At 31.1% G+C, this 12,073-nt stretch overlaps 1 protein-coding gene across 1 annotated transcript; it reads left to right on the top strand.

Annotated features, from left to right (window-relative positions):
* The first annotated feature begins 3,800 nt into the window (after window positions 1–3,800).
* LOC111906846 (beta-galactosidase) lies at window positions 3,801–8,878 on the top strand. The gene is made up of 18 exons (XM_023902619.3): window positions 3,801–4,224; window positions 4,338–4,433; window positions 4,513–4,625; window positions 4,736–4,802; window positions 4,894–4,986; window positions 5,168–5,311; window positions 5,531–5,619; window positions 5,698–5,803; window positions 5,886–5,973; window positions 6,233–6,351; window positions 6,427–6,591; window positions 6,669–6,841; window positions 6,943–7,052; window positions 7,157–7,266; window positions 7,374–7,595; window positions 7,681–7,886; window positions 7,969–8,305; window positions 8,436–8,878. Exons 1-18 carry the CDS (start codon window positions 4,069–4,071, stop codon window positions 8,544–8,546), a joined length of 2,505 nt encoding a protein of 834 aa, XP_023758387.1. The 5' UTR covers window positions 3,801–4,068; the 3' UTR covers window positions 8,547–8,878.
* The last annotated feature ends 3,195 nt before the right edge of the window (window positions 8,879–12,073 follow it).

Raw genomic sequence — 12,073 nt, 5'->3', positions numbered from 1 at the left:
TACCAAATTTTATTGTAACTTTCATAAATTGTTTTATTTTCTTTGTCCTAAATCATGATTAGATGCCACATATTGTAAATAAGGAAATCAAAGAACATACTTGACTTTAAAAAATAATCTTCTTTTTTGTTAGTCTACTTTTTTTCACTACAGACATTCTACATTTTAAAAAATAAACAACACCTAAATCAATTTGGAATGTACAATCTCAGATTTGAGAATACATTTACATCATACCACATCCAACAATCACCAACTCCGAAACAACTTTAAGTAGTCCGGAATGCTACATTGCGAATAAGTTGGTTACTTTTCAAATCCCGAAAAATAAAAGTTATTTTTTGTTTATAATCCAGTTTATATTGGTTGGTTAGCTAATATACCTTCTTATAATGTAACAAACACGTATAATATATTAGTAGAGCTCAAATATATTATAAATTTTTAATTTTCAAATATTTAAAATTTACACAAAGATTACAAAATCCAGCTCAAAATGCAGTGTATTACGATATAAAAAAAATACAAAACTAAATGAAATTGTGTGATGTGATAGATGAAGGTATGAAAAACACGAGATGATAATCAATTTAACTTTACATAATAGATTTATAGTGTTATTTTTACGATACGACATGTAAAAACGACAGACGCCAATAAACTAAAATTGTACTCATCTCACAATCCAATAATTCACCCAAAAGACTCGCAGCAATCAAAAAGAGAAGAACCATTTTTTCACGATATCATATGATTATTGAAATACATAACTACAAGATGTCGACGTCGTTTATTATTTTACTTTTTCTAAGTTTTAATCGATAATGTTTATTTAAATTTACGATTTAAATTTCTTGTCTTGACATGTTAGAAATATTACGTTGAAAGATTATCTTGTTTAAAAATTAATTATGGAGTTTGTAAATTTTAAAATACTTAATATCATAAAAGTCTTAAGTTTTTAAAGGTTAGTTGGAAAAAACCATAATATTTTTTTTATTATTACTATGGACACAACTTTTTCGTAAAATTCTCACTCTAGCTACTTAACAAATTTCATGGTTAACTTTATTAATTTTTTTTTTTTGCAAAATCATCCTAAAAATAGGTTTAAAGTTCAAATTACATAATCTTTTAACTTTATTTTTCTTTTTTATATACGTTATTTATTTCGGTTATATATATATATATATATATATATATATATATATATATATATATATATATATATATATATATATATACTTTATTTATTTTTGTTTTTTTATTTATTCTAATATATTCATATATTTTATACTTTTTGTATTTGTTTTTTAGTTTTTTCCATACTTTATTTTTTTAATTTTTTAGTTCTTTTTCGTATTATTTGTTTTTATTTTTTTGTATTTTTAACTTTTTCTTGAACTTTTTCAAAAAATGTAAAATGTATTAATATACTCCATTAGAGTATGCTATAATTTTGGTAATTTATAGTTTTTGTAATTTTTATTTTATTTTTATTTAAGTAAATAAAATAGTTATATTTATATTTGTAATTTATGTCCAACTTATTTTCTTTTTATTTTTTTTTGTTCTATAGTGCTATTATATTTAAGTTAAAAAAAAATTGAGAAAAAAATAGCTTGTTTATTGAAAATTAATGTTTCAATGTGAGATATAACTTGCAAATTAGATTATATTTTTATATGTGATATTAATAGTTTAAATTCAAGATATTATTTTTCAATTTGATAATAGACTAAAAGAAAGAACAAAAGAAATAATAATACGGTCTTTATATAAAAAAACTTGCTATAGTATTTTATATTGAATTCAAATTCATTTACTTGAATCAAAATAAATAAAAACATTAGAAAAACCATAAACAACTAAATAAAAAATAGAAAACAAAAGGTAAAAAAGATATAAAAAAAAAACTTAAACTGTTGAAAAATAAAGTTAAAAAATGAAAATAAATAAAGTACATATATATATATATATATATATATATATATATATATATATATAACAAAAAATAATATATATATATATATATATATATATATATATATATATATATATATATATATATATATAGGGTTAGGTTCATATAAGACAGCCTAATTTTGTGAGACCGTGAGACATAATCCTAGTCATTAATTTGGTAAATAAAACAAAAAACATATTTAAAATGCAAAATAATTGAAAATTTTCGAATTTTTTTTTTTCAAATATTATTTTCGGAGTTTATGTTTTCCAAAAAAAATACAAAAAAAAATAAAAATAAAAATAAAAAACCTTTTTTTACATATTATAATAGAATAATAGAATATTCTACATATATGAGAAATCGAGTATAATATTCTAACATTCTAAAAATCACATTATAATATTTACAATGTAATATTCTATTAGGATATTTCACGTATTTAAAAAAAAACGGTAATTTTTTTTAATTTTTTTTTTATATTTTTTTAGGTAATTAAAGTTCCGCTGATAATAATTAAAAAAAGATTTTTTGGATTTTTCCTTTTATTTTGCATTTTAAAATTATTTTTAGATTTGATCTCACGGTCTCATAAAATTAGTTGGTCTCAAATAAACCTGAACATATATATATATATATATATATATATATATATATATATATATATATATATATATATATATATATATATATAAACAAAAATAAATAATGTATACAGAAAATGAACAATAAAGTTAAAAAAACCTATGTGGTGTAATTTTTTGTGAACTCTAGGGATCAAATTTGAACTTTAAACCCAAATTTATGACTGGTTTTTGAAAAAAAAAATTAATAAAGTTAACCAAAAGACTCATTAAGTGGACTGACGTGATAAATCTGCGAAAAAATTATGGTCATAACAATAATAATAAAAAAATATTAGAATTTTTTCAATTACACCTTAAAAACTTTAAAGTCAAGCCAAACACATTTTAAAAATTTTCTTTTATAAAAAGTCTTTTTTTTAAAAAAAAAACTTTTAGATTTAAAAAATAATCCCAAACACAACCTTATTCATTATAAAAAAAAACCTAGCCGAAAAACTAGTCATTTATGTTGAATCTACTTCAGTATTATTAAGCGTTTACAAGCATCCCTAAATTAAGGGGTCTGAGTGAAAAGTAAAATAAGGGATAAGATCATAAGAAGGAGGTGAAAGCATTACAGAAAAAGTAATTAAAAAATAAAAAATAATAAAAGAAAAATCAAAATTCATAAAAGAAAAACATGTGGGGTTTACTAACCATGTCGACACGGTTTCGCTCTTAATCAATGACAAAAGGTTTGATTAGGCCAAGCAAAATTAATGCCGTTTAAACAAATTTAATCAACTTCTGTAAAACCACAAACACCCTTATGCCTTGTTCGAGTTTTAAGTAAATTCAACAAAAGAAAATAGAATGAAATATTGAAAGGAAGAAAGAAAGGGGAAGAAAAAATTGATGGCTAAAAAAAATGAAAGTCACTAGATATGTATAAATGTTATTTTGATGGTAATTGTATATAAGTTTAATGGTTTCTTTGAACAATGTAAATTTAACGATGCTGATTAAACAAATAAACCAGCTAAGACTAGTAATGGTGGGTTAAAATAATATTTCATAAATAACATACATTAAGGTATATCTTGTAAAAATAAATAAATAAAATAACATCACAAATTCATTTTCCTTAAACAAAATAATGTATTTACATATTTTAGAGGGAACAGGAAACAAGTAACCAGAAAGTCGGCCCAGTATCAGTCCTTCCTGCTTAAAAAGCACCCCCAAAGACCAAAGCACTCGTTTCTTCTCTCGCAAAATATTTACACACTCCCCCTTGAAGATATATACATAAATCAATAATTACTTTTTTTTAATAATTTATAAACCCCATTAATAGAACACAGCTGTAGTGTGTTTTTTTTGGTGCCATTCTTTATTCCTAAATTAAAAAAAGAAAAAAAAAGAGAACAGAATAAAGTGGAGGGAAGTTGCTGATAAGAGTAAAGAATATCACTCCGAAGAAGAAGAAGAAGTAGAAGAAGGCGACGTACAGTTTTGGTGATTGAAGGGTTTTTAATGGACAAGATTTATTTAGTGTTGGTGGTGTTATTAGGTCTATGGGGTTGTTTCTGTACGGCGTCTGTTTCATATGATCACAAAGCAATCGCCATTAATGGCGAAAGAAGGATTCTTATTTCTGGATCCATTCATTACCCACGAAGTACCCCCGAGGTACAACTCATAAATGCACTTCATTTCATCGCTTCTTCTTTTTATTTTTCTTCTCAAAATCTTCACTTTTTTTTTTTTTTTCTGAATGTTTTTCTGTGCATTTTGATGATCAGATGTGGCCAGATCTCATTCAGAAGGCTAAAGAAGGAGGTCTGGATGTGATTCAGACTTACGTTTTCTGGAATGGACATGAACCACAACCTGGCAAAGTAAGTGTATATTATTTATTTCATTTTACTTTTTTGTAATAATTAATTAGTTTATGTTTAACTTTGAGTTTTCTTTCAGTATTATTTTGAAGATAGATATGATCTGGTTAAGTTCATTAAGCTAATTCATGAAGCTGGACTCTATGCTCATCTCAGAATTGGCCCTTACGCTTGTGCTGAATGGAACTTTGGGTATTTATCTATTATATTATATATTATCATTTCGAAAACTTCATACTATTATAAATTATAATCACGAAAAGGTTATAAATTCACCATCTTTTTTGTCATTGCTTCTTCAGGGGATTTCCAGTTTGGTTGAAGTATGTGCCAGGAATTAGTTTTAGAACAGATAATGCTCCTTTCAAGGTCTCTTTCCCAATCTTTCATACACTTTAATTATCTTATTTTCCCCATTTTTTTTTATTGTTATGATAATTTAATTTATGTATTATTGTAGGCTGCCATGGAAAAATTCACTACTTATATAGTAAATTTGATGAAATCAGAAAAATTATATGAGAATCAAGGTGGCCCAATCATTTTATCTCAGGTAAACAAATAAAAACTACTGCTCGTTTTGTCCTAAAACTCACTTTTTTTATAGTTTTGCAATTTATAAAAGTATAAAATCTTCAAAACGTACTCATTTTTAGCCAAACCCGTTTCACACGTAATCAAATTTGCCCATTTTGTGTATTGATTTTGAGCAAAAAGTTGATGTGATGTGACAGATTGAAAACGAATACGGGCCAATGGAGTATGAATATGGAGCCCCGGCCCGATCGTATTCAAAATGGGCAGCCCAAATGGCTGTGGGTTTGGACACTGGGGTCCCATGGGTCATGTGCAAGCAAGATGATGCCCCGGATCCCATTGTAAGTGCATCTTTCATGTTCCTTTTTGTCACTTTGTTAATCTTGTTATTGACTTTTTATCATTCTTTATTCACCTAATGTAATGTGATCATTTCATGATATTGGATTCTTTATACAATGCACATGGCCACTTTTTTGTTTTGTCCCCTATACAGTATTCACCAAATTTTTTGTGTTCTTATTTTCAAGAAAGTAAATCTTGACTTTTGTTTTTGACAGATCAACACTTGCAATGGTTTTTACTGTGATTACTTCACTCCTAACAGAAATTTCAAACCAAAAATGTGGACCGAAGCATGGACAGGATGGTAATTTTAGTAATTAAAACAATCTTTAATATAATATTATCTGGATTTTGGGTTTTTTAGATTCTTGTTTTGATTTAGGTTCACTGAATTTGGAGGAGCAGTTCCATATAGACCAGCTGAAGATTTGGCGTTTTCTGTTGCTAAGTTTATTCAAACTGGTGGATCTTTCATTAATTATTACATGGTAACTCTAATTTTGTTCATAAATTTACATAATTATTGACAATTTGGACTCAAATTTTCTTGTGTTTCTTGGATTTTTACAGTATCATGGAGGAACAAATTTTGGTAGGACTGCAGGTGGTCCTTTTGTTGCAACAAGCTATGATTATGATGCCCCTTTGGATGAATTTGGTAATCTTGAATTTGTAATGAGGGTTATATATGTCATTTCACAATGTTATGACTTTGATCATGTCACAAAATGTACTCATAGGTAGTGTAGTGTTTGATAATGGAATGGGATGATTAATTCCATTGGAATAAAGAAAATGTTTGATAGGGTCTAAAGGAATCTGATTCCTTTCATTTTGTTACTTTTGCTTATTCCATTCCATCCAACAACAATGGATATGATTCGAAATTTGATTATTCCTTTCATTTCTATATGTAGGACTAAAAAGGGAAGCTAAATGGGGACATCTAAAAGATTTACACAGAGCAATAAAACTATGCGAACCTGCTATAGTAAATGGAGACTCTTCTGCTATCTCACTCGGGAACTATCAAAAGGTCGGATTTTTCTCTATTTCAAACCCTAATTAACCTCTTACATTCATGATTCATGATTAATCGTCTTTCCCACAGGCATATGTTTACAAGACGAAATCCGGAGACTGTGCTGCTTTCCTTGCAAACGACGACAAATCTGTTTACGCAAAAGTTAATTTCCATAATCAGCATTACAATCTGCCTCCATGGTCCGTTAGCATCCTTCCCGATTGCAAGAACACTGTTTATAATACAGCAAGGGTAAGAAAGATATCATTTTTTTGAAGCTTAATTTGTTATGTAAAATCTAATGTGGAATGTGATCAATCAATCAACAGGTGGGAGCGCAGACGACATTGATGAAAATGACTCGAGAGCCGATTGGATTTGCTTGGCAATCGTATAACGATGAGACGGAATATTACGATGATAATACGTTTGGAACGATTGGATTATTAGAGCAATTGAATGTAACTCGGGATTCTTCTGATTATTTGTGGTACATGACTGAGTAAGTGCAACACGATCTTTCTTCAGTTCTTCTCGTATCTGAAACAAACCTACGATACTTTATGGTTTTTGATTGTTGTTTGACTGTTTTGTCGTTGTCAGTGTGAAAATTGACTCCGACGAAGGGTTCTTGAGAAACGGCAAACAGCCGACTTTCACCGCCTTATCCGCCGGTCACGCTTTGCACGTTTTCATCAACGGTCAACTTTCAGGTTGAACTTTTACGATCTTTCAAGACGTTTCTTAATTGGGAAAGATGCAGATTGCATGCAGAGTTTAGTAATATAATAATCTTCGTTACTTTTGATTTTAACAGGAACTGTATATGGAAGTCTAGAAAACCCTAAAATAACTTTCAGTAATGTTGTAAATCTAAGAGCTGGTATTAACAAGATTTCTCTGTTAAGTATTGCCGTTGGTCTTCCGGTATGTTCTAGGATCTAATCTCATTAAATTTTCTTTCTTTATTGTTATTATTATTATTTTTTTTTTGTAAACTTACGTTTTGTTTTCATTGATCTACAACAACAAAGAACATTGGACCACATTTCGAGACATGGAACGCAGGTGTTTTGGGTCCGGTGATGATTTCAGGTCTAAACGAAGGGAAGAGAGATTTATCATGGCAGAAATGGTCTTATAAAATCGGGCTTAAAGGCGAAATTTTAAGTCTTCACTCACTCGGTGGTAGTTCATCTGTTGAATGGGTTCAAGGTTCTTTAGTCGCCCAAAAACAACCACTCGCATGGTACAAGGTATAAAATTTTCCTAGCAAACTTTAAATTTATCTATGATTAATGGAGACAAATTTACGTTTTCTTTTTTCATTTCATTATTTAGACAAATTTTGATGCTCCGGATGGTGATGAACCTTTAGCATTGGACATGAACAGCATGGGGAAAGGTCAAGTTTGGGTCAACGGGCAAAGCATTGGTCGTTATTGGCCCGCTTACAAGGCGATTGGCTCTTGTTCCACTTGTAATTATGCCGGTTATTTTGACGAGAAAAAATGCCTTAGCAATTGCGGTGAAGCTTCACAAAGATGGTGCGAACATTATTACTGGATACTGATACTGATACTGATACTGATATTGGTTACTGTTGTGACATGGGATTTTTTGTTTCAGGTATCATGTACCTCGATCTTGGCTAAAGCCTAGAGGAAACCTGTTGGTTGTTTTTGAAGAATTGGGAGGGATCCCATACGGGATATCATTAGTGAAACGTGAAATATACAGTGTGTGTGCGGATATCTATGAATGGCAACCGTCGTTGAAGAATTACCAGATGCAAGTTTCGGGAAACGCAACGAAGCCACTAAGACCCAAGGCGCACCTTTCGTGTAACCCGGGTCAGAAAATTTCCTCCATCAAGTTTGCTAGCTTTGGCACCCCGGAAGGTGGTTGTGGTAGCTTCCAAGAGGGTGGTTGCCATGCCCATGACTCCTACGACACCTTTAATAAGGTACTCGTGCTTTCCTAAAGACGAATTTCAAAAAAGTTGAAATTTTAATTGTTTTCTAATATTGACTATGATGTTTCGCAAAAAAAGATAAAAAAAATGAATCACATTATTTGGTTATTTTGTTTTGCAGCTTTGCATAGGGCAAGAATCATGTGCGGTGGCAGTTACGCCGGAGAATTTTGGAGGCGATCCGTGTCCGAGTGTGATGAAAAAGTTATCTGTGGAGGCGGTTTGCAGCTAATGGATTTGTAGTGTAGAAAAGCTTCAGACCAGACTAGATTTGGTCCGAAGCTTTTCTGATTCTTTATTTATGATTTATTTAAAGATTTACGGCGTGTTAAAGATGATGATCATGATAGGTGCTTTTGCGAAAGGTGAAGTTGTACAGATATGCAACACACCATTTTGGTCCAAAAGCATTAGATTTTGAAGATTTGTGTATATAGATCGGAAAAGAAAAGTTTGATTATGGATATGATTTCCAGAATCTTTCATAAAAATAGCTTATTTTTAATGTACTATTAGAGAAAGTGTAAAAGGTATCATTTTTTAAGATTTTTGTTTTCCAGATCAGTAATTAGTACTATCCTCACACGATTCTCTTTTGAGAGGCGACGATGTTTGCAGCCTTGTTGCCTGCAAAGCATATTTGACCATAAAAGCTATAACCCTAATCATTTGGTCTGGACATGGCTTTAATGGATTTTTTTGACTTCTGGGCTGATCAATATCAACCACAAGAATATTTACTAAAATTAACTTAATAAATAAGTTTGATTTTTTTTATTGAATGACTGGAATAAATAAGTTTGGTTTGAGTTCGATTTAAGATGTGTTTTGTATGAAGCGTTTAAGAGCTTTTAGCGTTTGACAAACGCTTCGTTTTAAACAGAAAGTTTCGTTTGACACTACAAGCTTTTAGCGTTTAGTTTAAATAAAACACTCCAAATCCAAATGTTACTCACTACAATCTACTCGCCACCAGGTAAAAATTTACCGAACATGCTCATGTAAGAAAACTTTGAACATAAGTAATTAAATATATAGATTTGAAAAGCTTAATTGAGGTTATAGGTATGTTTGATAAATATAGTTGGTCAAAATCACATACAAATTAATATCTTTTAAAATCTATATAAATTAACTTTTGGATTAGAAGTATGTTAGAGAATTTTTTTTTAAGATTTATTAGTTTTTATTTAAAAAAAAGTATTTCATTGTTGTCTGAGAGTACAAGCTTAAGGCTCTACTTTACATAAATAAGTTACCTTATTGTAATTTAGCGTTTGTTAAGACTATAAAAATAGTTTATCGTCACTTATAAAATGGCTTTATAAGTTAATTTGAAATAGTTTATTTCTTTTCAGCTAGTATCCACTCCAAACATGGTCTAAGGCTCCAAGTAGTGACCCTCACCACACAAGTCGCCAGGCCTGCGACACCATCGTCAAACACCACTTGCCAGGCGCATAGCTAGAGAGAGAGAGAGAGAGAGAGAGAGAGAGAGAAATAGTTTAGTTGGTTGGGGATTTGACTTTCTCATTTATTCCATTTGACTAGATTTTTTTTATAAAAAATCACCTATTTTTTTAAAAAATAGTCATTTTAAAAAATTTAAATTTTCAAAATTTCTTCCAGCAACTATAAATAAACACATAAATCATCATATTTCAAAACACGTGAATCGCAATACATCTCTCAAAACCTTCATCATTTTATAAAAAAATGTCATCGTCATCATCAACACCATCTTCCTCGGACGATGCTCTGAGGAGCGTAATACAGTCAATCATCATCGTACGTAATAGGCTAGAACAACAAATCAACAACCATGAAACGAGTATTGTGCAACGTAAACAAAGAAGATAAAGTTAAAGACAATGTGAAGTAGCTCACCAACGACTCATGCATGATTATTTTGACGAGCATGCTCTCTTTCAAGGATATTATTTTCGCCGACAGTTCTGAATGCATAAAATTTTGTTTATGCGTAATGTCGAAGGTGTGACTGGAGCGTCTAATTATATACGGCAACGCCCAGATGCAAGAACATGAAGGAGATGTATACGCATATCATATTACATAATATGATATTAGAACATAAAACAAACACAATATGTGTCTACGACGAGAAGGAAGTCATCCTCGGGGCATAACCACTAGAATATGGTGGTCAAGAATACACATAGATAATGATGATAGTCAACAATGCAGTAATCCATACCAATCTTCGTTGCCATTTGACCGATCATCTTTGGACGATTGAAAATCTTGATCCTAATATACCATCGGAAGATGACTTTGGGGGCCAATTTTCGGACGAACGAAAACATGTTGCTTTAATTATGATGTTTTGTATGTATTAAGTCATGTTCATGTTTCTAGGTTGTATTTTAAGTTTTTATTTATTGTAATTTTTTTATTTAACATGGTGTTTGTGTTTTAAAAAAATATAATTTATTTAAGTTTGAAACAAAATCAAAAAACAAAAATCAAGTGTACTAGGGGTGCTATCATTCCCTACAAAATGCTAAAGAAAAGATGTTAGCAATGTGACAACAAAACACTGATATGACAACATGTAACGCCCGTAGATCCGGGCTAGTCAATTTAGAGACGATAAACATCAAAATGACTTTTTGATAAAGGATTATTTAGAATGAATAATATTAACTAGGTTGTAGTGGTTGTGACAAGGATTCCAGATATATAAAGAATGCCGAAATCCGAGTTATAACGAAGAAGTTATGACTTGTCGAAGTTTCGTAGCAGAACCGGGATGAAACTGCGTGACGTAAATAGTGAATTTACGATAGAGCGATATTTAGCCTTAGTGATATAAACGAAATTCGTAGAATACGTTAAACCGAGAGCGTGCATAAAAAGAACGTCTAAATCTGACTTCGTATGAGGAAATTATGATTTTTCGAAGTTTCGACTTAGCGATATCCAGCCCAAAGTTCGAATATTAGAACGAGCGGTTTCTACCCGAAACAACCTAAACGAGAATCGAATATCTCATTAATAGTAGCATAACGATAAAAAGACAGACGAAAACGGTCATCAGATGAAGAAGTTATGAATTTTTAACGGATATTTCCTGTCCCGGCCTACTAAAAATAATATAATAAAAATAAAGTCAAAATTAGCCAACAGAGTCTAAACAAAAGTTGTAGAGCATAGTCTCGCCTACGCGTGGATATAAAGAACGTCCAAAACGGAGCTCGTATGCGAAAGTTACGCATTTTTGAAGTTCGGTATATCGGGTTACGCCCAGCGTACCCGTATACATGGATCGAAAGGGGCCACGTCGACCTGAACCATCACTCGAGTGTCTCGGGTCCGAGACCATGACGCCTCCGGTCTGATCTGAAGAGTACGCGCAGCGTACTAGGTGTACGCCCCGCGTACATGTCGACGAGGCATTATGCCCCGCGTAATCTTTGAGTATGCCCAACGTACGTACGAGGTTTAGCCTCTATAAAAGGCAAGCGAGGACTGCCGATCTTTTTTTACCAAAATTCTTCTCTCTCTCTCTCTCTCTTGCTCTCCCGTTTTACCTCATTTTACGTGCAATTTATACTCCCGAAGCCCCGGTATCATCCTAAGTCCCGAAGCCCCGAAGATCACGAGAAACAGAGTTCCCGAGCCGAAACTCTGCCCGTGAGAAACCCGGTTTTCAAGAAAGTATCCCGGTTTCACCGAAGAATACTACTTTTAGAGCCGTAGTGTTGTCCTATCATCTTCTGATCATGTGAGTGTATAGTC

Source organism: Lactuca sativa, chromosome 4 (assembly GCF_002870075.4).
Source record: "Lactuca sativa cultivar Salinas chromosome 4, Lsat_Salinas_v11, whole genome shotgun sequence".
NCBI lineage: Eukaryota > Viridiplantae > Streptophyta > Magnoliopsida > Asterales > Asteraceae > Lactuca > Lactuca sativa.
Note: the sequence above shows the minus strand (reverse complement) of the source record. Positions and strands in the feature narration are given on the sequence as shown.

What these genes read in the sequence shown, in the direction of transcription:
- LOC111906846 (XM_023902619.3), top strand. Translation starts at nt 4,069, where the DNA reads ATGGACAAGATTTATTTAGTGTTGGTGGTGTTATTAGGTCTATGGGGT. An exon ending in TGTGCTGAATGGAACTTTGG is followed by an intron (nt 4,626 to 4,735) that starts GTATTTATCTAT and finishes TTGCTTCTTCAG; the next exon opens with GGGATTTCCAGTTTGGTTGA. An exon ending in GCCCAATCATTTTATCTCAG is followed by an intron (nt 4,987 to 5,167) that starts GTAAACAAATAA and finishes GTGATGTGACAG; the next exon opens with ATTGAAAACGAATACGGGCC.